Genomic DNA, 26,159 nt, shown 5'->3' on the forward strand with positions numbered 1-26,159 from the left:
TTAAGGTTTATCACCGGGGAAAAACCAGTGATTCAGTCTTTGGCATCTCCCACTCCATCTGCATTTATGGCAAACATAGCTTCAGCTTCAGGAAGACAAGGAGAGTCGTAGATTTTGCAGATTCTGGTTTCCCCTCTTCCTTTTCTCAGGTACAGTCTGACCCAGAGACACAGACCAAAGTACCAAGTTATTATAACTAAACGATTCCATTCCTGACTTTATTTATGATAGAGCTAATCATTTTTTAGACATAATGCTTTCTAGAAGGACCCTGGGGATGTTTCTGTACTGTATTCCTTAGTGCACTTCCAAACTGGAGGAGCCCGTTTCTGCTCTGCCCCCTTTCTGAGTGGGTTGTCTCTACTGAAACAAACATTTTCCTTTAATAACCAGGGTGAGGCATATCAATTATTCATATTTATTCTTCCATACTTGTGAGTTTTTAATTCCTTTATGAACTAAAAGCAAACACCTATCCCAACCAGAGCATGACAATTAGATTTAGCAAGAATTCCTAAGTATCTAATTCTATAACAGTAGCTTTAACAGGGCTGAACTGGAAATGTTATATCTTCATGTCTATTTCACAGTTAATATGACATTCCAAAAAGAAGCATCTATCCCATCATTTTACCTGGTTGTTGATGCGTGGGCAATGATGTTTCCTCCAATAGGTTTTTTTGGATCTGCAGCAAACATGGCTGCTCCATCCACTTGGGCTACCACCTGGTTGGTGATTACCACTGCTACACCAAACTGATGGGGAAAGGATCAATGTCAGTTTTGTGCCGCAGACATTCCAAGAGCCCTAATGTTGCCACCACTTTCTTCCACAAAGCAATGAATAACTAATGTCTCTCTTCCTCCTTCCTTTCTCACTGATAAGCTTGATGACACCAGGCACTGATGTTCTGATCTCCTAGCAAGGCTCCTGGAATTCACAGTCACTGAAAGTAGGCAGTCTCAGTCTCTACCCCACAACTTACCTCATCAGCAAGTCGCAGAAGCATCCGCAGGAACCTGGCCAAGTGCATCTGCCTGGCTGAGAGCTCACCTCGGCCGGAATAGTCTGTTCTGTAGAGGGCGGTGGCACTGTCTACAATAAGCAGTGCATACCTACATGGAACAAAGATTGTCTGAAGCCTGTGTCTAGCCTATGCCAGACTTTGCTCATTCCTCACCACCCTAAAATCTCATATTCATAGTTTCACTTGTATATAGAGGTTTTATTAAAATAATTGTACAGCATTCACATCTGAGACACTGTTTAACAAATTAAGACTTCCAGCAAGTTCAAGTAGATCATGGCTTCAATTTTTTAATAGTGACTTGACTAAATCACAAAGTAAGAGTGTCAAAATAGGAATTAAACTTAAATCTCCCCATTTCTAATTCAAGCTACTATCAGTTTGGCCAAACAACCTTTACAAGATTCAGGGTAAGGTCTCTAGCAACATATTTAGTGTCTTGTACTGAGCACATACCTCGATTCTACCATCATGGCTGACGCCTGATACAGGAGCTGGGTCTGGTGGTCTGTGTTGAACCCTCGAGCATATGCTACATTATCCAGAACATCACTGCCAGAGAGGCCATATCTAGAAGAGAGGAGAGAACAATTGTGGGCTGTACACAGAACTCAGGCAGATGAGAAATTCATCTCTAACACTTAAATTATCTGGCTGGATAGGTAAGAAATGGTATTGACAGTGGTTTCAGGGCCAAAGAATATAATTCCTTTCTATTAGGAAGTTCAGGCAAAACATATATACAGAGGCCGGGCGTGGTGCCTCATGCCTGTAATCCTAGCACCCTGGGAGGCCGAGGCAGGTGGATCATTTGAGCTCAGGAGTTTGAAACCAGCCTGAGCAAGAGTGAAACTCCGTCTCTACTAAAAATAGAAAGAAATTATATGGACAACTACAAATATATATAGAAAAAATTAGAAGGGCATGGTGGCACATGCCTATAGTCCCAGCTACTCAGGAGGCTGAGGCAGGAGGATCACTTGAGCCCAGGAGTTTGAGGTTGCTGTCCTGGGCAACAGTGAGACTCTGTCTCAAAAAAAAAAAAAAAAAATGTAGTTTACCCTTTATAAACAAATATAAAGAAAACATATATACAGAGATGACCGGAACAACTACTTTGGAGTAGATCTACCTGGCAAGAAATCAGGATAAATTAAATCTATTTTTTCTTTATTTTTGAGACAGGGTCTCGCTCTGTTACCCAGGCTAGAATGCAGTGGCATCATCATAGCTCATGGCAACCTCAAACTCCTGGGCTCAAGTGATTCTCCTACTCAGCTCCTGAGTAGCTGGGACAGACTACAGGAGTGTGCCACCATGTCTGGCCCAAATCTATTCTTTGAAGACTCCTGAACTAGAATGAGAAATTTCCAAATATAAAGAAATAACATTATCCTGGAAAAACCAAAGGCAATGACAGAAGTGGGACAAATAAAAATAATGAATCATTCAAAGATCAATTAAATTCATATTAAAAGACGACAAATTCTTTCAGAGAAAAGACTGGGCTGGGCCTCTCTACCTACTAGTACATTTTACATACCTAGTAAATTCTGAATAAATGTTGCTGAATGAAGCCTTTAGCCATAACCCAAACAAAGAAAGAATCATGTACCATCACTTTAACACAAGTAATGTTTTCATAGCTCAGTAGCAAATTTGTCCAAAGGATATGTATATGTTGGATTTTTTTTTTGTTTGTTTTATTTACAATACACAAAAGTCTGGGGGGTTTTTTGTTGTTGTTTTTTTCCTGACAGGATCTCACTGTTGCCCAGGCTGGAATGCTGTGACGTGATCACAGCTTGAACCACTGTGACAGTTCAAGCTCACTACAGCCTTGAACTCCTGAGCTAGAATGATCCCCCTGCCTTAGCCTCCCAAGTACCTAGGACTACGGGCACATGCCACCACACTTGGCTAATATTTAAAATTTTTTTTAGAGATGGGGTCTTGTGTTGCTGAGGCTGGTCTTGAACACCTACCCTCAAGCAATCCTCTTGCCTCCTGAGTTGCCAGGACTACAGGTATGAGCCTCCATGCCGGGCTCCATAACACTATTTTTGTTTGAGACAAGGTCTTGGTCTGTTGCCCTGACTAGAAAGCAGTGCCATCATCACAGCTCACTGGGGCCTCAAACTCCTGGGCTCAAGTGATCCTCCTGCCTCAGCCTCCCAAGCAGCTGGGACTATAGGCACACGCCATAATGCCCAGCTAATTTTTCTATATTTTGTAAAGACAGGGTCTTGTTCTTGTTCAGGTTGGTCTCGAACTCCTGGCCCCAAGCTATCCTCCTGCGTCAGCCTCCCAGAGAGCTAGGATTACAGGCATGAACCACTGTGACCAGCCATGTTTTGACATTAATATTACCTAAAATCATTACAGTACAAAAGTATAATAGTAACTCCTTTATGTAATAGTTCAAAGGAGAATGTTTAAATCAAATCCAAATGTGTTATACTTCTTTGAGCTATGTTCTAGGTTCATGATTCCATCATGGGATAAGAAGATGAAGTGAAGATAGAGTTTTATCTTATGATCCCGACTAAATAAAATGTCAATAAGGAGATAAACATTTTCTCTATTTAAATCATGGTGTTAAGGTAAAAAACAAGATACAACAGGCCTTAGTACTGTATTGCACAAGTCTTCTAGTTTTGGTTTTGCCTCAGGAAACATTGATATAATCTTCTATCAGGAAGGGAGATGATTATCTTTTTGCTATCAGAACACTGAAAGTTTACCAGAAAAACAAAGAGTTAACCCAGCTTTTCCTTCAGCAGCACTTACAAAAAAGACTATGGGAATCTCTGTGCTTAGGTTCCAAAAGCAGGATGTGAAATTTTCAATTCCCACAGCTTTGAAAAAGTTGGCTAGAAATAGCATCCTCTCTCATAGTGTTTCTTGAACTTCCTTAAAGATAAGAATAATCTGGAACACCTGTTAAAAAACAAGTTCCTGGACCAATATAGACTTAATGAATCATAATTTTCAGGGAAGAGGCCTGTAATTTGTGTATTAACAAATACCTCAGGTTATTCTTAACACGTAAGCTTAAAACACTCAGCTCTATCACCCTAAAGGGATTCTGTCACTCTCTTACAGTACTTAAAAGAACTTTCATAAAAGGTGGTGATTTTATAGCTAGCAATGGTGGCCATGGTTCTCAAACTTCAGCAAGCATCAGATTACCTGGAGAGTTTTTGTTAAAACAGACTGCTGGATCCTATCTGAAGTCTTTTTATTTATTTATTTTTTTTTTTTGAGACAGAATTTCACTCTGTTGCCCGGGGTAGAGTGGCCTGGCATCAGCCTAGCTCACAAGCAACCTCAAACTCCCAAGCTCAAGCGATTCTGCTGCCTCAGCCTCCTGAGTAACTGGAACTACATCTACAGGCATGCGCCACCATGCCCAGCTAATTTTTTCTATATATTTTTAGTTGTCCGGCTAATTTCTATTTTTTACTAGAGATGGGGTCTCGCTCTTGCTCAGGCTGGTTTTGAACTCCTGACCTCAAGTGATCCTCTACCTCGGCCTATCAGAGTGCTAGGATGACAAGCATGAGCCACCACCGTGCCTGGCCCTATCTGAAGTCTTTGATTGCCTCTGGTTCAGTAGACCTGTAGTAGGGCCAGAGAATTTGTATTTCTAACAAGTTAATGCTAATGCTGCTGTTCTGAGGACTACATTCTGTGACTGCCTGAGCTGTGAAGGTGAGCCAATACTCTTCAACAGGGCATGGCAAAAGTTAATCAGTGAGGGCTGTTCTGTTATGAATCAAAATTATTTTAATTGATATTAGCTTAAGGAGGCCTTGTGACTTTCTCACAACTATAATTTAAATGTAATATATATAAACAGAAATTCAACAAATTTTTCTCTTGATAGGTAGACCGGATTAAAAAATTAATGAAATTTCTATTTAAACATATTTTTCTTTTCATTGGCAAAACAGCCACAAATATGGCCCTAAATTAGTAAATATTAATTCACTCATTAGCAAATACTGAATGCACTGTTCTAGGGCTTGAGGATACAGTGAGTGAATAAAACACTGTCCTTGTTATCATGGCCTATATTCTATTATACTATCTCATCTATCCTATCTGAATAGTTCTTTATGCTACTAGACAAAGTCTCAGTGACTCTGTCGAAAAGGAGGTCTTTATTTTCTTTGAGACAGGGTCTCACTCTGTTGCTTGGGCCAGAGTGTACAAAGTGCAGTGGTGTCATCATAGCTCACAGCAACCTCAAACTCCTGGGCTCAAGCAATCCTCCTGCCTCAGCCTCCCGAGTAGCTGGGACTACAGGCATGCGCCACAATGTCCGGCTAATTATTTCTATATATTTTTAGTTGTCCAGCTAGTTTCTTTCTATTTTTTTGGTAGAGACAGGGTCTCGCTCTTGCTCAGGCTGGTCTCGAACTCCTGAGCTCAAACGATCCGCCCGCCCGCCTCGGCCTCCTAGAGTTCTAGGATTACAGGCGTGAGCCACGGCGCCCGGCCTATTAGTGTACTTAAAATGTGAATTCTGTACAAGATTGCCAAAAACAAGTTCGGGAGGGCAGACACAGTTCAGTATACACATCTTCAGAAAACTAACATCAGGTTGAATAATTCTTTTTCCTTGACAGGAATTTTGTAGGCAGAGGCAAAGGTAGCAATTACTGTGTCAACCTAATTTTATGTACAACTGATCAGTTGGACTGCTCAAATTATAAGCTGGGAAAGACAATTTGATTATACAATTATAAAACTAGAGAGAATATTCTCCTGAACTTAGCCAGACAGTTTCCAACTTGAGTCTGACATCTCAACATGCAATTAAATTCTTTTTTAATCACTGGGTTTTAGTAAAATGTGTGGCAAGAACTAATTTACCATATTTGACCCTAGACAAGGGAAAATAAGTAAAATAATTTTGAGTATTTGAAAGCTGTATTAGATATAGAAACTTATCAATTCTTCACCAGCTTTAATGAGGTATAATATACCATAAAATTGACCTGTTATAAAGTTCCATGAGTTTTAGTGACTTTGCAGTTGTACAACCATGATCACAATCCAATTTTAGAACATTTTCATCACCCCTAAAAGCTCTCTCAAGTCCATTTGCAGTTACTCCCCATTCCTACCTCCAGTAACCACTGTCTACTGTCTCTTAAGATTATGCCCTTCTGGAAATTTCATATAAACAGAATCATACAATATATGGCCTTTTGTGTTTAACTTCTATCATGTAGCATGTTTTGAAGTGCTGCAACATGTATCAGTACTTATGTTTCTTATTTCTGAAGAATATTTTATTATATAAACATTTCGATTATTCATTCACCAGTTGATAGACATTTGGGTTATTTCCTGTTTGGAGCTACTGTAATGATACTGTAAACATCCACATACATGCCTTTGTGTAGACAGGTTTTTACTTCTCTTGGGTACATAACTAGAGTGAAACTGCTGGGTAATATGGTAAATTTAACTGCTTAAGAAATTGCCAAACTATTTTCCAAAGTGACTGCATCATTTTATACTCTCACCAGCAATGTATGAAGTTTCAGTTTCTCCACATCCTCCCCAACATTTGTTGCTGTCTTTTTAATTATAGCCATCATAGTGGGTGTGAAGTGGTATCTCACTGTGGTTTCACTTTGCATTTCCCTAATGACTAATAATGTTGAACATCTTTTCATGTGGTTATCAGACATTTGCATATCTTCTTTTTAGAGAAATATCTATTTAAATCTTTTGCCCATTTTTAAATTGGGTTATCTTTTTATTGTTGGGTTACAAGAGTTCTTCCTAGCCTGTCTTGATTATTATTGTAACTTTACAGCAAGTTCTAAAAGAGGTAAGTCTAAGACCTATAATTTTGTGGGGTTCCTGTCCCTAAGAATGCTTTGGCCATTCTGGGTCCTTTGCATTTCCACATGAACCTTGTGATTAGTTTGTCAATTTTTGCAAAAAAGTTTGGTAGAATTTTGACAGAGATCGTGTTGAATCTATAGATCAATTTGAGGAGAACTGCTATTTTAATAATATTAAGTTTTCCTGTCCACAAATGTGGAATGTTTCCCTTTATGTACATCTTCAATTTCTCTCAGCAATGTTTTGCTATAGTTTTCAGCGTACAAGTCTTATTCTTCTTTTGTTAAACTTATTCCTAAATGTTTTCTTTTTCATGCTACTGCGAATGAAGTTTGTTTTCTTCATTTTATTTTTGAATTGTTCTTTGCTAGTATACAGAAATACAATGGGGAACGGGGAAAATAAATAAATAGAAATACAATGGATTTTTGTATAGTGACATTGTATCCTACAACCCTGCTAAACTAATTTAGTTCTAGTTCTTTGTGTTGATTCCTTAGGATTTTCTACACAGCATGCCATCAGCAAATACAGTTTTACTTCTTCCATTCCAATCCCGATACCTTTCATTTAATTTTCTTGCCTGACTACACTGGCCAGGGCCTTCAATACATTTTGAATATAAGTGATAAGAGTGGACATCCCTGTCTTGTTCCTAATTTTAAAGAGGGGAAACCATTCAGAATTTTATCATTAAGTATGCTAGCTGTAGGTTTTTTGTAGATGCCCTTTATCAGAGCATCTGACAGATGTCCTAACCATTACTGAGTATGGGATACTGAAGTCTCTATCCATTACTGAAAGTGAGATATTCGTCCCAACTATTATTGTAGAAGTGTCTATTTTTCCCTTCAATTCCACCAATTTTTGTTTCACATATCTTGGGGCTCTGTTGTTAGGTGTGTACGTTTATAATTGTTATATCTTCCTGATAAACTGACCTTTTAACTATAAAAATGTTCCTTTGTCCCTAGTAAAATATTTTTGTCTTAAATAAGTCTATTTTGTCCTATATTAGTATAGCCACTCAAGCTCTTTCATAGAATATCTTTTTCCGTCCTTTTACTTTCTGAAGTGTTTCTCTGGAAGACAAAGGATCTTATTTTTTAATCCAGTCTGACAGCAACTCATAGATTGTTGACTAAAGAATAATGCCTTTTTTCCACCAAGGAAGGTCAGTCTTATGAACCACATATACAACTTTGGGATGTGGAATAATAGAAGAGACATTCTAGAGCCAAACTAAACCCTGGCAAATCGCTATAGTGACAGATGCAGCCATACTCTCTTGTCTAAATCCAGTAACCTACCTCTCAGCCACTGCTAGCAGCCGTTCTGGCCTAAAGGTACCCTCGGTGTCAATGTACATGGCCTTTCCTTCACCTCCACCACGGTCAATCGGAAGCTACAGACAACAAAAAACAGTGGAAATGAACGCTCTATTTCTGATAAAGCTGACCAAGTTCCCCATGACGTCTCTATAATTCCTCCCAACCCCAATAAGGCAAAGGGAAAAAAAAAAACACTTCAAAATGACAATCAGATAGGCAGGAGGCATTCCCTTCTGACAGAAATACAGCCAGTAGTAGATGTAAAGTTCATTGTGCCTCATAGTACATGCAGCTATAGTCTTGTCAGAATTGGATTGCTTAGAAATATAGTCCAAAGTAGGGGATAAAATTCTATAATTGCATACCAATACAAGATTGATCAATTCAAAAACACAAACATTTGGAAGACCTTTAATCAATAATGGACCCTAATCCAAAACCCAATTAATTTTAGCATGTCTAGACCAAACTTATACTTCACTGTACTGAGTAGAGTTCATTTCTAAAGGTTACAAAACGGGCTTGTCAATGCCCCAGAAAGATCTATAGCAAGTTTAAAGTGTGAGCAAGAAAGAATAAAAAGGTGTTTGCTCCTATATATAGATGCTAAAAATGAAGAAAGGGAGAAAAAGAAAAAATAAGGAGTAAAAATTAAGAGTTAAAAGAAAAGGAAAGAAAAGAGAAGAATATGGAGTATAATGAAAACTGCCTCATGAGCCACTCAGGGAAATGTCTGCTTTAGGCTATCCATTCCATGTCAGACACTTTTGAATCCTTGTACAGATTTTAAGTGAATAATGCTAAAGGGTAATTTCCACTTTAGAAATCTACTCTGGAGCCATAATTCACCTTTACATTTGGAGGGAAATCCCCTAGAACTGCAGTCCCCAACTCCTGGGCCGAGGCCCAATACCAGTCCGTGGCCTGTCAGGAAGCAGATTGCGTACCACCACCTGAGCTCTGCACCACCTCCTCCAACCCACGACACCCCATCCCCGCCAACCCTCAGTCCGTGGAAAAACTGTCTTCTATGAAACCAGTCCCTGGTGCCAAAAAGGTTGGGGACCACTGCCCTAGAACATTTTACATTAAAGGACTGGTAGCATGGAATTTTCTTTCTTTTCCTATTTTTTGAGAAAAATTTTTACAAAATTACAAAAAAACTATATGCTTGTAATAAAATGTCAAACAATATAGAATAAAAATTGAAAATTCTTGTTCACCATTCTCCATCTTCCACAAGTAACTTTCCAGATCATTTTCTATGCATTTTCATATAAACAGCTTTTATATGTGGTTCTGCCACTTACTATGTGACCTTGAGAATATTGTTTCCTTTTCTGTAAAATGTAGATAAAACTCACCTTATGCGATTGTTTTAAGAATTAAATAATTCAGGCTGGTCCAATGGTAGTAGGTTATCAGAACTTATTAACATTAGTGTCACTAAAGTTGGTATACAACCCCCCACTGTTAAATTTGACTGGCTTTAATTTAAAAAAAATTAATTCATGTAAAATGTTTATCACAGTGCCTGACATAACCAAAGTACTTTGAAATCATGATGCCCCCAACCTTTAGGTCACTGATTTTAGTGTATATTCAGTTATGAAAGGCTTTTGTTAATTTGGAAAGGAAAAAATACCATCTTTTGGCAGGTTGGCAGACAAAATCTTTCATATCATGGGAATCCACGGAAGGAGCAAAGGACAGGTATATAACAAAAGGGGGCCTTGATTGAGGAAAGATTTGGAAACACTGGTCAAGAGGACAGAAAGCAGAAGTTGCCTCAGTTTCTTAGAGAGGAGGAAATCTTGACACTCTGAGGACTAAGTTCCCAGGAAATAAGATAAATGAGGTTTCCCTTTCTCTCACCTTCTGCTATCTTCAGTGCTATCATGAGGGGATTCTTTTCCAACTGGGTGGGCCTCCTGGGCTGAAGGGAGGCCATAGATTGGGCATAGACAGGCTGACTGACAGCCAGGGAGCAGACAAGGTCCCAGTGTACTGTTGGGCCAGTGGCAACCAGGAGCCAACTCAGGGGCATGGACTACATTCTCTGTTCTCTAGTCTATTTGGTTCCCTCCACTTTGCCCTCCCAGTGCCTCTGTAGCCGTCTTGTGTTATTGGGCTGGGACATGACCCCGTTCTTAATAACTGTTTGGGACCATAATTTAACTTTTCTTCCTGTTTTACAGTGATGTAGGTTGTTTCTAACTTTTACTATTTTAATAATGCTGTGGTATAAACTCTTTGTACATTTATCATTGGATATATGGGAAACGTTCTGTAAGACAAATTTTCTGTCAAAGGATATATGCTTTTAAAAGTATTATTTATATTAAATTGTGTTCTCAATTTAAAAATTACTCTAGTACTTTGAACAAGCATAGGCTGTTCATTTTTGTAACCTAACTGTAGCTCTCAACTTTATATAACTTCATTATTAGAGATCTAACACATACTGGGGTTTCACTCAGTAAGTTGAGAAAATCTGAACAATGAAAGCAGATAATGTTTAGATTTAAGTATTAATCTAACATCCTCTCTATAACTCTGGTTCCAGCTCTTAGGCTGGTGAAATATAATCCTTTCTATTATTCAAATTAGCATTCTTTTTCTTGGGGGAAAAAAAGTCAAAGATATATAGTTCTTCAGCCACTTGTACATGATATTTTTATAGAGAGGCTATATTTACTTGAGAATTTTACTTCACAGTTTATTGTTGATGGACATTATCTAACTACTTAATAACATTCTCAGGCTAGGATTCTATTTGTAAAACTTTAGAGTGTAAGCCTGATATGCTGAGTTCCCATGGCAACTGTGGATATCGTGTACTGTACTCTAAATATTTATTCCACATGAATCTCTGTCAAAACAACATAGAGAAACATTTCTATTTAAAAAGGTCACACATCATGTCAAATGACCCATGTCAGGGTGATATTTTAAACAGTCGTCTTTTCCTTTAGCTATCAAATTTCTGATGGGGCTCAGGCAATAGCTATAACTTCCACCTTTCCTCTTCTCAGTGCTTCCTCCCTGATTATCCTAAAAGTTCTCTTACACACCCCCCAACCCCAAACGCTTCCTTCCTCAGAATTATTTACGAGGAGAGTCAACAATGGCTTAGGTCCATTTGACACTGAAATCCTAACTTAGCTGTCTGATAAAATATAGGGTAACACTTTGGCCTGCAAAGAAGGATCAGTGGAGCAATTAAGGAAAGAAACACAATTAAAATGACAAGTAAGAAAGGAAAATAAGAAAAACAGGAGACTATCAAGCGGGGTCACTTGACGATAGATAAAACTTAAAAAAATTTTTTTTGTAGAGACGGGATCTCGGCTATCACCATTGCCCAGGCTGGTCTCTCACTCCTGGCCTCAAGTGATCCTTCCACCTTGGCCTCCCAAAGGGCTGGGATTATAGGAGTGAGCCACTACACCTGGCCTAGATAAATTTTTATTCATAAAGAACCAGAATATTTCTTAAGAGATATTTCTTAAGAAATGGCACTCACAACCTCAAAAGTGGTAAATGATGAAGGACATATCTGATAATAATGAGATACTTTCTTGGGTGACTTGAAAAAATCAGTCTTGTACTATTAGTCTCTGCAGAGACATTATGTTTTACCATGCAAGACACAAGGTCCTAACAAAATCCACATCTTTTGTGACATGTACCAACTTTAAAAATAGCACAGCATTACATCAACATAATAAAATTTTTTGGTAAAGAACTATTTAAATTCAGAATAAATTCTGAAGGATATAGTTCTTAATTTTTTATAAGAAAAAAACACAAAAGAGAACAATTTATATTTGATTTCTAAATTTATAACTGAGTTTCAAGAATTTCTGTTGTTTTGTTCAGAATGTAAGAACTCACACCAGAATGGAAAAATACTAGGAAGCTTCATCTATCATCATGAAATTTGGAGGCAAATTTCATTTCAGCTATTCTTGAACTCCATCAATAAGTTGTGTCCATGGTAGAAGTGACTATAATCTATCTAGATTAAAATAGTGCCATTTTCTTCAAAATACCTAAAATTATAATAAAGCCTCAAAAGAATATAACAGAAGAGTTGGACCATTGGCATAAACCAGGTTCTAGGTACTGTGTGGACCAGTCACTCACAGCAGTATAATCTTAAAGCCAGAGAATGCTGGGACTCACTCAGAAAAAGAAAAGGGCTCCCCCTGTTGCTGCTTGAAGTTGTAGAAGAGGGAAAAGTTTGTTAGTTTTCTCTTCTGTATATTACTCCTTCTTTCTCACGTATCTTTCCGTTCCAGAGATTCCATTGTTAATTCTCTGTATGACTTCCTTCTACATCTCTCAATAGTATTAGACATTTTCACTTGGGGTTTGTTGCCTCAAACCTATCATCTCTAAAGTTGAAGTCATGTTTCCATAAAAACTATCTGCCCCTCCCAAACACTTTTTAGAGTTTACTATTAATAAACTGTAATACATTGTTGGGCTGGGGTGTATTTTTTTTTTAATATATGAAAGGAGGTGGTGAGGAGGAGGGTTCAGTTTTCTCTTTTCTGAGAGTCTCACTCTGTCACCCTGGCTAGAGTGCAATGGCATCATCATAGCTCACTGTAGCCTGAAACTCCTGGGCTCAAGTGATCTTCCTGCCTCAGCCTCCTGAGTAGCTGGGATTACAGGTGGGCACCACCACGCCTAGCTTATTTTTCTTTTAGTAGAGACGGGGTCTCACTCTTGCTTAGGCTGGACTCGAACTCCTGAGCTCAAGCCTCCCAGAGCACTAGGATTATAGGCGTGAGCCACTGTGCCTGACCTGAGTGTATTTTTTAATTGTCAGTCATTAAGTGCTGCACTTTACATTTTCTCCCTATGTTCTTTCAGGGTCACCATTTTAATTTAGTCCTGATCAGTTAATGGCTTGTAATAATCATACATCAAATATCCTTAGCTCTACCCTTTCCTTTCAAATCCATTCAACAAGTTGCTACCACAATATTTCTGAAAGTTTTGCTTATGCTGCTCTTCTAAATAATCTCTACTCTTTAAAAAATTGTTTAAACTTCTTACCCACACTCAGGACCTTCTAAAATGTGGTCTTGATGTATCTTTTTAAGGTTTATCTCCTACAACTTTTCTACATAAACCCTGAGCTAGGTAAATGGGATTATTTATTGTCTTCTCATACATTATGGCCTCTCCATCCCCAGTACTTCTGTTCATCCCATTCTGTATAGTTAAACGCTTTTAATTTCCTTCCTCCCCAACCTTAGCATTCTTCAGGAGTCTTATCTAGTATCTTTTCTCCATCAAGTAGTCCATAATCACTCTAGGGTAAAATAATTCCTCTCCTTTTCTTTCTTTTTTTTTCTTTGGAGACAGTCTCACTTTGTTGCCCAGGCTAGAGTGAGTGCCGTGGCGTCAGTCTAGCTCACAGCAACCTCAAACTCCTGGGCTTAAGCGATCCTCCTGCCTCAGCCTCCCGAGTAGCTGGGACTACAGGCACGCGCCACCATGCCCAGCTAATTTTTTTCTTCTATATATATTTTTAGTTGGCCAGATAATTTCTTTCTATTTTTAGTAGAGACGGGGTCTCGCTCAGGCTGGTCTCGAACTCCTGACCTCGAGCGATCCACCCACCTCGGCCTCCCAGAGGGCTAGGATTACAGGCATGAGCCACCGCACCCGGCCTCCTCTCCCTTTCTTAAACAGTTAAAGTATTTCCTCTATACCATTCATTTTACAATATATCAGGCATGCCTTTGGACATCTATTATCTCCATCCATTCAAGTTATTTACTGAGCATTTACTAAGTGCCAAGCACTGCCTTAGGTACTAGAAATATAATGGAGAACACACTAGCTATGGGCTCTACCTTATGAAGTTTTAAGAGCATGGGCTCTGAAGTCTGGTTTGATTCTAGTATTTACTACTTACATATGATAAATTAGAAAATTCTTTTTCTTTTTTTTAGACAGATCTCACTCTGCTGACCGGGCTAGAGTTGCCATGGCATCAGCCTAGCTCACAGCAACCTCAAACTCCTGGGCTCAAGCAATCCTACTGCCTCAGCCTCCCGAGTAGCGGGGACTACAGGCATGTGCCACCATGCCCGGCTAATTTTTATATATATATATATATATATATATATATATATATATATTTTTAGTTGTCCAGCTAATTTCTATTTTTTTAGTAGAGACGGGGTCTCACTCTTGCTCAGGCTGGTCTCGAACTCCTGAGCTCAAAACGATCCGCCCACCTGGGCCTCCCAGAGTGCTAGGATTATAGGTGTGAGCCACCACGCCCGGCCTACATTAGACAATTCTTTAACCCACTCTGTCTATTTCCAAATCCACCCATGAATGGGAGTATAAATAAGGGAAGAAGAAACTAAAGGGGCCCAGGGAAGGTTTTTTCCCCAGTGGAGGAGATACTAGGCACATTTGTATATTGAGGGAGACAATCTAATAGAGAAGTAAAACAGAAAATGGAAGGGATAGTCCTTGACAAGGTGGCAGGAGATAATAGCCAGATCACACTAGTAGGACAGGACTTTGAGAGGAAAAGGAACACTTTCTTCATTGTAACCTGAGATAAGAAAAGACAGGCACAAATGTAGGTGGATTTCTAGATTTGATGCAAAGAACACGTTAGGTCATTGGCTGAGAGCGAAGGTTGAAGAGGAGCATGGTGGTTTGAGGAGAGGACAAAGTATATCTGACTGGGAAGGCACACCTAAATGGAGAAACTCAGTAGACTGATTTGCAAAGAAGTACTGAATGTTCACCCAAAGTTTGTCATCTTTATTTATTTTTTTAATTTTTTTTTCACCTCCCCACCCTTAATTTTTTTTTTTAAAGGTTCGGAACAGCACCATCAGTCATCTCTAAGTTACAGTGAAGTCAGTCACCTTTATGATATTATGATTCTTCTCCAATATAATCAGTAATTTAGGAACAGGCACTAAGAAAATAGATGGGATTAAACTAAGGTTGTCATCTTTTCAAGTGGATATGTGCTGAAGGTATGTGTAAGGGAATTACTTTAATCATGGGTCATAATATCTAAACTAATGAAAAAGAGAGCACATAAACCCAGCAGAAGCCTGGTACAGTATTGGAAATCAATAATTTAAAAGTATTGGATATCAATAATCTGGAAGTTTTTATAATGTGGAGGAATTTTGCAGTAGGAGTCTATCTTTTAGCCATTCTTGGGGACAGAGAAAGGGCTTTTTATGTCCATCCTAACAGATGCTTGCAAATAGCAGGAATCAACTAATTCTTGCAGATTTGATTAACCAGAACTCCCATAACTCACCTGGCATGTTACAGCCAGTGTATGACAGATCTGGGTCTTCCCAGTTCGAAATTCTCCAAACATCTCTGTGATAGATCCAGTCTCAATTCCACCTAAAACAGTAATGAGAAACACATCTTAGTACAACACAAATGTTTAAGAACCATAATCATAGAAATATTCTTGGAGCTCATCAGAAAGATGTTTATATAATTTGGAAATCCAATTTTCTTTTTTCTTTTCTTTCTTTCTTTTTTTTTTTTTTGAGACAGAGTCTTGCTTTGTTGCCCGGGCTAGAGTGAGTGCCGTGGCGTCAGCCTAGTTCACAGCAACCTCAAACTCCTGGGCTTAAGCGATCCTACTGCCTCAGCCTCCCGAGTAGCTGGGACTACAGGCATGCGCCACCATGCCCGGCTAATTTTTTTTCTATTTATATTTTAGTTGGCCAGATAATTTCTTTCTATTTTTAGTAGAAACGGGGTCTCGCTCTTGCTCAGGCTGGTCTCGAACTCCTGACCTTGAGCGATCCACCCGCCTTGGCCTCCCAGAGTGCTAGGATTACAGGCATGAGCCACCGCGCCCAGCCTAGAAATCCAATTTTCAACAATAATTTTTGAAAAACTTATTTTGAAATAATTACAGATTTATAGAGAATTGCAAAGAAAGGTACAGGGAGGTTCCGTGCACTCCTCATCTTGTCTCTGCCAATATTAACATCTTGCATAACTACACTATTAACAGAAAACTGACATTAGTGCAATCCACAGTTTGTTCAGATTTCTCCTGTTATATATGAACTCGTTTGTGCTAATGTATAGTTCTAAGCAATTTTATCACATGTGTAGCTTCATGTAACTACAACAATCAAGATATAGAACTGTATCATCACATGTCAGTAAGCAGCAATTTAAAAAGAATTATAGCTGGGTGTGGGGGCTCATGCCTATAATCCTAGCACTGTGGGAAGACAAGGCAGGAGGATTCCTTGAGGCCAGGAGTTTCAGACCAGCCTGCGCAAGAGAGAGACCCCGTTTCTACTAAAAAATAGAAAAATTAGCCAGGCATGGTGGCACACACCTATTGTCCCAAATCCTAGGGAGGCTGAGACAGGAGGATCGCTGGAGCCCAGGAGTTTGAGATTGCAGGGAGCTATGATGACGCCACCACACCCTAGCCCAGGTAACAGACCAAGACTCTGTCCCACAAAAAAAACACCAAAAAGAATTTTTTTTTTTTTTTTGAGACAGAGTCTTCCTCTATTGCCTGGGCTAGAGTGACGGCACTTTTTTTTTTTTTTTTTTGAGACAGAGTCTTCCTCTATTGCCTGGGCTAGAGTGCCGTGCCGTCAGCCTCGCTCATGGCACCCTCAAACTATCCTCCTGCCTCAGCCTCCCAAGTAGCTGGACTACAGGTGTGCGCCACCATACCCAGCTATTTTTTCTCTATTTTTAGTAGTGATGGGGTCTTGCTGTTGTTCAGGCTGGTCTCAAACTCCTGGGCTCAAGTAATCCTCCCACCTCGGCCTCCCAGAGTGCTAGGATTACAGGCGTGAGCCACTGCACCTGGCCAAGAAAAAGAATTACCAATAATCTAATTCTGGGGTCCTCAACCCCCAGGTTGAGGCCTGGTACTAGCCCATGGTATGTTAGGAAACGGGCCCAAGTGTCATTGCCTGAGCTCCACATCACCTCTCCACAACCATGGCACCCTACCCACGCCCCACCTGGTCCATGGAAAAATTGTCTTCCACAAAACCAGTCCCTGGTGTCAAAAAGGCTGGGGACCGCTGTACTAAATGTTTCTGATGTACCTGGCATTGTGCTATGGATTTTATGTATCATTCGATTAATTCCAATAACATATAATGTAAGAAGTTCTTTTATCCTCATTTTGAAGCTAAGAAAACTAAGGCATAGAGATATTGAATAATTTTCATCATATACTATAGCCAGTAAATGCTGGGAGGGGGAACATGGGAGGGCTAACATTCAAAGTTGAGTATGATTCCTGAACCCATGCTATTTTGTATCCCCTAAAAAACGGAAAATTCGAAAATTAGCTGGGTGTGGTGGTGTGCACCTGTAGTCCTTGCTACCTGGGAGGCTGAGGCAAGAGGATCACTTGAGCCCAGGAGTTTGAGACTGCAGTGAGCTATGATGATACCATTGCACTTTAGCCCCATAACAGAGAGAGAACCTGTCTCAAAAATAAGTAAATTAAATGAGAGAAAATTTGAGAGTTCAGAGAACTTCCTGATACCTGAACATGTGGAGAATCCTGGAAGACAGTGCACTGGGAAGGGCATGGAAGCTATACACTCCTTCCCTTATACCTTGCTCTATGTATCTTTTCATCTGCATCCTTTGTAATATCCTTATAATAAACAGAGACAGGGGTTCTCCCTATAACTATGCTGCCCACACTGTTCCCTACCCGCCCCCCCCCCCCCTCCGGCCCCGAGACAGAGTCTTACTCTGGCACCCTGTCTAGATTGCCCTGGCGTCAGCCTAGCTCACAATAACCTCAAACTCCTGGGCTCGAGCGATCCTCCTGCCACAGCCTTCCAAGTAGCTAGGACTACAGGTGCATGCCACCATGCCTAGCTAATTTTTTCTATATTTAGTATAGACGGAGGAGTATCACTCTTGCTCAGGCTGGTCTCTAGCTCCTGGGCTCAAGCGATACTTCCGTCTCAGCCTCCCAGAGTACTAGGCCCACAATGGTCTCGATTTCCTGGCCTCAAGCAACCCTCCTGGGTTAGCCTCCTGGAGTGCTAGGGTTACAGGTGTGAGCCACCTCGCAAGGCCTAATTTTATTCAGCAGAAGTTTTATTTCTTCAATGTGGCTATTTCCCTTATCTCTTAATCATACCTAACATGTAAATCCTACCCAAATATTTTAGTATTGTTCTATGACTGTGCTTTGCTAATTAGCATTCACAACATAGGACGAAAGATTACCATACCTTGAAGTAGTTTGTCAAGCTCTTTGGAGCCAGTAGTAATCTGTATGATCTCTGACCGCCTTTGGTGGAATTCAGTTGCAGTGGTGAAGCCCATCGGAACTAATTTAGCCGCCTCAGCCTGGGAAAATAAGAAATCTTAAATCGACAAAACAATAATAAACAAGAACAAAGTGTACAGTGGGAAAAGGAAACATCTAACAAAATTGCCAGAGTGATTTCTCTTCAGAAAGTCATCAAAAAGGATAATCTAATCCAGAGACGTCATGAAGATCAATTTTTTTATTTGCCAAGAATATATTCATGTAGTTTAAAAAAGAAATACTATAGATCCATGCATATGTGCCATGCCTGATTTATCACAAAAACTGGAATACAGTATATATTTATACTTTCATTTCCTGTTCCACCAAGCACAGACTATATGTTTTCACTTTCTATTTTGTAAAATAAGGACATTTGCCCTTCTATCTTTTCTCCCTCCATGTCTACTACTTCCCATCTCTATCAGCTGTACCTTTTCTTTTACATCGTCAAAGTTGAGACATTCACGTCCTATTTTACAATTACAGATAAATCTGCTATAATAAGACTATGGGTTGATTCTAAAATTTAAAAATAAATGCATTCACAAATATACAGAAATCAAACCACCCACTCCTAAATAACCAACAAGTCAAAGAAGTCACTAAGGAAATTAGAAAATACTTTTTCCATGAATGAAAATGAAGACACAACATATCAAAATATCTGGCATCAACAAAAACAGTGCTTAGAGGGAAATTTATAGCTGTAAACACCTATAGTAGAAAAGAAGATCAAGCCTGAACATGGTAAGACCCCAAATCTACAAAATATAGAAGAATTAGCTGGGCATGGTGGCACATGCCTCCAGCTACTAGGGAGGCTGGGGCAGAAGAATGGCTTGAGCCCAAAGAGTTTGAGGCTGCAGTGAGCTATGATGACACCACTGCACTCTAGCTCAGGTAACAGAGTAAGAACCTATCTCAAAAATAAATCATAACCTGACCTTCCACTTTAAGACACTAGAAAAAGAAGAGCAAACAAAACAAAAAGCAAAACAGAAGGAAGGAAATAAAGGTGAGAGTGGAAATTAATGAAATGGAGAATAGAAAAATAGAAAAACGAATGAAACCAAATGTTGGTTCTTTAAAAAAGAATCAACAAACTTGGCCGGGCGCGGTGGCTTATGCCTGTAATCGTAGCACTCTGGGAGGCCGAGGCGGGCGGATCGTTTGAGCTCAGGAGTTCGAGGCCAGTCTGAGCAAGAGGGAGACCCTGTCTCTACTAAAAAAATAGAAAGAAATTAGCTGGACAACTAAAAACATATAGAAAAAATTAGCCGGGCATGGTAGTGCATGCCTGTAGTCCCAGCTACTCGGGAGGCTGAGGCAGGAGGATCACTTGAGCCCAGGAGTTTGAGGTTGCTGTGAGCTAGGCTGATGCCATGACACTCCGGCTTGGGCAACAGAGTGAGACTGTCTCAAAAAAAGGAAAAAAATCAAAGAACAGCTGAGCAGGGGGTTTGTATTGTTCTCTAAACTTTTCTATATACTTAATACTTCATTTAAAAATTCATTACATACCCCAGCGCAGTGGCCGAGGTAGGAGGATCACTTGAGGTCAGGAGTTTGAGATCAGACTAAGCAACAGTGAGACGCCATCTCTACTAAAAACAGAAAAATTAGCTGGGCATGGTGGCACATGCCTGTAGTCCCAGCTACTCGGCAGGCTGAGGCAGGAGGATTGCTTGAGCCCAGGAGTTTGAGGTTGCTATGAGCTAGGCTGATCCCATGGCACCCTAGCCCGGGCAATAGTGTGAGACTCTGTCTCACAAAAAGAAAAAAAAAAAATCATTACAATGTTTGCATTATAGATAGCTTTGTAAATATAATTCACTGTAGAACCAAATGGTATGCTAGAAATACAATTACTTCACTAAGGTTCCAATATTATGTCTCTCAAAGGTTTCCACTGTCAAATTCAAATGAATTTGTTTTCTCATATGCCACCAATTTCAAATCATACTTCATCTTTCCTTGCTTTATATCTAAACAATGTCTTTTTCTCTAGCATTCTGTGAATTTATCATTTGTCAAGTCTTCCCAACCTCTCAATCTTACTGAGCACCTCCTCACTTTCTACCAGAGATATGCTTTCCTTCTCCAAACTGGACTGTCTACTTTCTAGGCTAGCTATTGTCCTGGGCCTTCCTACACTGGGTATCTGAATTGGAGCCACTCTAATCAAGAGTCTATGTTTTCTGTCCTCATTTTAGTAAAGTATATCCTTAAGTAACTTCCTAAGAGTAGGTGAAATGTTCTGAATCCTTGCATTTCTGAAAATGTTTTATTCTGTCCTAACACTTCAGTAACAATATTGGCCAGGCAAAGTGGCTCACGCCTATAATCCTATCACTCTGGAAGGCCAAGGCAGGAGGATCACTTGAGCTCAGGAGTTCTAGACAAGCCTGAGCAAGAAGAACCTATCTCCACTAAAAACAGAAAAATTAGCTGGGTGTCATGGCATGCACCTGTAGTCCCAACTACTCTGGAGGGTAAGGCAGGAGGATCACTTGAGCCCAGGAGTTTAAGGCTACAGTGAGCTGTGACTGTGCCACTGTACTCTAGCATACGCCACAGAGTGAGTCCAAGTCTCAAAACAAAAACAAACAAAAAAGGCAAGAACTACCAAACCCTGGGACACAAGGCATAGAATGGCAAGTAAAAGAAAAATATTACACTAAATATCCATGTTGCATCTGTCAGTGCTATCATGGTATACCAAGAGAACATAGCTCAACAAAAGTCAATTACAATTACATTAAACTTTGAAAATGTGGAAAATGCCACAGAAAGAATCTGGTACCTTCTGAATAAATTATTTTAGTCACAGTATCTTTCTCTTTCAACCTTTTTTTTTCTTTTTGAGACAGTGTCTAGCCCTGTCACGTGGGTTAGACTGCAGTGGTGTCATCATAGCTCACTGCAACATCAAGTTCCTGGGCTCAAGCAATCCTCACACCTCAGCCTCCTGAGTAGCTAGGACAACAGTTATGTGCCACCACACCCAGCTAATTTTTTAACCATTTTTGGTAGAGAGTAGGTCTCAAACTCCTAGCCTCAATCAATCCTCCCGCCTGGGCCTTCCAAAGCACTAGCATTACAGATGTGAGCCACTGTGCCCAGCCTCAACCATTTTGGTTTATATTCTGAAAGTGGGCCAGGCGCAGTGGCTCATGCCTGTAATCCTAGCACTCTGGGAGGCCCAGGCCAGAGGGTCGCTTGAGGTCAGGAGTTTGACAACAGCCTGAAAAGAGCAAGACCCCGTCTCTACTAAAAATAGAAAAAAAAAAAAAATTAGCCAGTCAACTAAAAATAGAAACAAAAAATTAGCCGGGCGTGGTCCAAAAATTAGTGGGCGCCTGTAGTCCCAGCTACTCGGGAGGCTGAGGCAGGAGGATCGCTTGAGCCCAGGAGTTTGAGGTTGCTGTGAGCTAGGCTGACGCCACAGCACTCTAGCCTTGGCAACATAGGGAGATTCTGTTTCAAAAAAAGGGGAGAACACAAAAACTTCAGAGAATTGAGGCAAAAAATAAGAACTGCCCACATTCTTAACCATCCAGAAATAACAATGTCAACATTTCAGTATATTTATTCCCAGCATGTGGTCTCTATATACATATATAAATATATACATTTTTAAAAACAAAAATTAAATATATATATATGCTTTATTAACGTGCTTTCTTATACCAGGAACATTTTCCTTTATCAATAAATATTCTTCTAAACTGTTTTAATGCTGCATACTAATGAATAAATTTCTAAGATCATAATATCTAAAAAGACAAGGTACCACCAGTCACTGCTGGTGGGAGTGTAAACTGTTAGTCAATTTCGCAGTATTTATGTCAAATCCCATGATACTAGAATTTTCTAGAGAAAATCTGAATTTATGAAAGGAGGCATATACAAAGATAAGAAACTAGTAACACAGTCAGTTCTGGAAAGGGAAACAGGATGACAGGAGAATGACAGATGGAAGGAAGAAGAGCACCTTTTACTACTTGCCCTTTTGTACTAGTCCCACTAAGCCCTCCCTAGGTCAAATACATAGTACTTATACTTACTAGAATTTTATCAGCTTTGGCTTCACTAATTCCCTTAATATTTATTAGCTCCTTCTTTGGTGCATAGGCAACAGCCTCCACAGTATGGAATCCAGCTTCTTCCAATTTCTTCACATCATTGGCATTTATGCCACATTGCTGTAAGTGAAGAAAACCATGGATAAATTTAAGCTTTTCAGTTCTCTGATCTGTCTAAAGCAGATAATATGCATCCTACGTATTTCACAGGTGTTTGAAAAATTGTAACACAGTCATCCCTTGGTATCCACCAGAGGAGTGGTTCCATGACCCCCAGCAAATACCAAAATCTGCAGACTGTCAAGTCCCCTATATAAAATGGCATAGCCTTTGCATATAACCTACATACATCCTCCCATATGGTTTAAGTCATCTCTAGATTACTTGTAATACCCAATAAAATGTAAATCCTATGTAAATAGCTGTTATGCTGTATCTTAAAAATTTGTATTATTTTTTATTGTAATTTTTTTATTGGTTTTTCCCAAATATTTTCAATCTGTAGTTGGTAGAATCCACTAATTCGGAAACATGGATACAGAGGGCCAATTGTATTATACGCAAAAGCTGAGAAGTGTACCCTATATATGACATATTTAATAACAAATTATCAACCTTTTTTTTTTTTTTATCAAACCCAGTAGTTTTAAACAAGTACTATGTCATGTATTAGGAACTGGGATTAAACCAGCAACTCCAAACCTTTTATGAGTGACTGTAAATGACCTTTGATAACTTGGACCCTAAAAGGCCACTTTAAACCAGTGTTTCCCAACACTTTCTACAATAAGCACACATGGAAAATGATACTTTTACACTATGCTAGGGTAAACGGATAAGGCTACCCCCAGAACTGAGGGACGCACTATCTTGGCATACCCATACTCTTTTTGTTGAACAATGACTGGAAAGCTCTGCTCTCACAAATGACATTAAGAGTGGGGAAAACTGGCCAAGTGTGGTAGCTCAAACCTGTAATCCTAGCACTTTGGAAGGCTGAGACTGCAGGATCACCTTGAGGCCAGGAGTTCAAGACCAGCCCAAGCAACACAGAGAGACCTTGTCTCTACAAAAATTTAAAAAATTAGCCGGGCATGGTGGAGTGTGTCTGTAGTGCCAGCTACTCGGGACACTGAGGCAGAAGGCTCACTTGAGCCCAGGAGTTTGAGGTTACAGTGAGCTAGGATTGTGCCACTGCACTCCAGCCTGGGTGACGTAGCAAGACACCGTCTCCAAAAAAATAAAATAAATTACCAGCCTGATCAAAAGCGAGAGCCTGCCTCTACCAAATATAGAAAAAATTAGCTGGGCATGGTGGCGCACACCTGGAGTCCCAGCTACTCGGGGGGCTGAGGCAGGAAAATCCCTTTAGCCCAGGAGTTTGAGGCTGCATTGAGCTATGATGACGCCACTGCACTCTAGCCTAGGCGACAGAGTGAGACTTTGTCTCAGAAAAGTTATGATTGAACTGTCAAAAGTTTATCACAAATCCATTTAAGTAACTTCTAGAGTCTTAAATCTCAGTTTGAGATGCAAGGAATATGCAAAAGGAGACAGAAGAGCCAAGGCTTTCTCTCCTACTTCTTTCACCCCAAATCAGCCACAGTCACAGAGGGACTTCTGCACAATGGGCAAATAATACAAGGCCCCGGTTCTGGTGCCAGGTGATCTTGTGCAGAGTCCTGAATTGGAGCGTGGCTTTTATACCTTAACAACTCCAAGCCCTGCTCCCTGCCAAAGACAGCTGTCAGCACAGACTGGGTCAATGAGGGGAAGGTGCTCTCTCTCTCCCTCTGTGTAACTGGGCCAGACCACTGTAATTCCCTGGACAGCATTTTCATATCTGGTGCAAACAACACAGAGACTGCACTGTGGGATCCTAGGCCTAATTTCTGACAATCCAGGTTTTAGAAAGAAAACTGATAATGTAGGAGGAGAACTGTTGACAAAAAAGGCCTGGTCAGACATTTTTAGCAACAACCTTAAGTGTTTCCACAGGATCCTTGATAACCCTCCTGAAAACTATTAACTTGGGTCTTGACCTTAGTGGTAAACCTACGGTTTATGTAAAAGTTGTGTTATCTCTCATTAAGCTACTTCTACAACTAGGTGGAAGAATCTAGTACAGCATTATAATTCCAAAATTAGCAACTAAGCACATACCTCTAACCGTGAAATAGGCTGTGGGCCAAAGCTTTCTTCTTCCAGTGAAGTATCTGCATTTGCTTCAAGCTGCATAGCCATTACTGAAAAACACAGATGGCCATCAGTATGAACACTAGAGAAACAAGGTGGGGGTTTCAGTGCTGCAAGCTGCAAGCTTACTTTTGCAATAACTCTCTGAAGAATTACTTTATAAGCTTTTGCTCTAATCACTGACCTACCCACAGCAGGAAAAAGAACAAACTTGTTATCTACTTTCCTCTCCATCTATCTAGACAGCTAGCTAGTTGTAGCGGAAAGACTTTAGGAAGAGCCAAGATCATTTATTCTGCTTCTTAAAAATGCACACCTTGGCTGGGCATGGTGGCTCACACCTGTAATCCTAGCACTCTGGGAGGCTGAGGCAGGAGGATCGCTTGAGGTCAGGAGTGCGAGACCAGCCTGAGCAAGAGCGAGACCCCGTCTTTACTAAAAATAGAAAAATTAGCCGGGTGTGGTGGTACATGCCTGTAGTCCCAGCTACTCGGGAGGCTAAGGCAGGAGGATGGCTTGAACCCAGGAGTTTGAGGTTGCTGTGAGCTAGGCTAATGCCATGGCACTCTAGCCCAGGCAACAGAGTGAGACGTTGTCTCAAAAAAACAAAACAAAACAAAACAAAACCAAACCAAACCCCAAAACCAAATCTCACTTCACATCATTCCCTAAGCATCACATGAATAGTTTTCCGCATTAGATGATCCAAATATCATTTTGTCAATTGGAGGTTGATATCTTATAATCAAAATTAAGGTGCAATGTAAAGAAGACTGACCAGGAATCCGGAAACCCGGGTTCTGACATTAAAATAGCTGTGACTGCACCTCTCTGGATTTCGACTTCCTCACCAAAACCCATAAAATGGGTGTTGGACATGAAGGTTTATAAGGTTTCCCCCTCTAGCTCTAAAGACTGAGGTCTGCTTCTGTTTCCCACAATGAGCTGTGACGGTCGGTTGAACTGGGGCATGCCCTGCTCCGCCCCACCATATCCGGGTTTCTTACTTGGCGCAGAGGCCTCAAAAGCCTACTGCGGGAGCACGGGCCGGGGCCGGGGCCCGACCCCGCTAACGCGGACGAGCCGCGGCTGTGGGAAGGGGCCCGGCCTGCGCCTCTCACACTCACCTCGGCGGGCAGCACGGCTCACTCGTGGGGGCCTGGCGCTCCGACTTCAGTCCGCTGGCCTGGCACGCGCCCAACTCCGCGCAGACCCCCACCCCCCGGCTTGCGCCCCACTTCTCTACTCCCTTGTCCCGGCCTTCTGCACACAACCAGGCGAGTTTTAGCTCCTAAATACG

The 26,159-nt window shown here is 40.4% G+C and overlaps 1 protein-coding gene across 1 annotated transcript; it reads right to left on the reverse strand.

Annotated features, from left to right (window-relative positions):
• RAD51 (RAD51 recombinase) lies at nucleotides 1–26,159 on the reverse strand. Its single transcript, XM_069461489.1, has 10 exons — nucleotides 25,987–26,159; nucleotides 24,827–24,909; nucleotides 22,646–22,783; nucleotides 18,496–18,613; nucleotides 15,552–15,643; nucleotides 8,207–8,301; nucleotides 1,485–1,598; nucleotides 987–1,116; nucleotides 635–756; nucleotides 1–156 (listed from the first exon to the last, which is right to left on the reverse strand). The coding sequence occupies exons 2-10, from the start codon at nucleotides 24,905–24,907 to the stop codon at nucleotides 33–35; spliced, it is 1,014 nt and encodes a 337-aa protein (XP_069317590.1). The 5' UTR covers nucleotides 24,908–24,909; nucleotides 25,987–26,159; the 3' UTR covers nucleotides 1–32.

This window comes from Eulemur rufifrons, chromosome 2 (genome assembly GCF_041146395.1).
Source record: "Eulemur rufifrons isolate Redbay chromosome 2, OSU_ERuf_1, whole genome shotgun sequence".
NCBI lineage: Eukaryota > Metazoa > Chordata > Mammalia > Primates > Lemuridae > Eulemur > Eulemur rufifrons.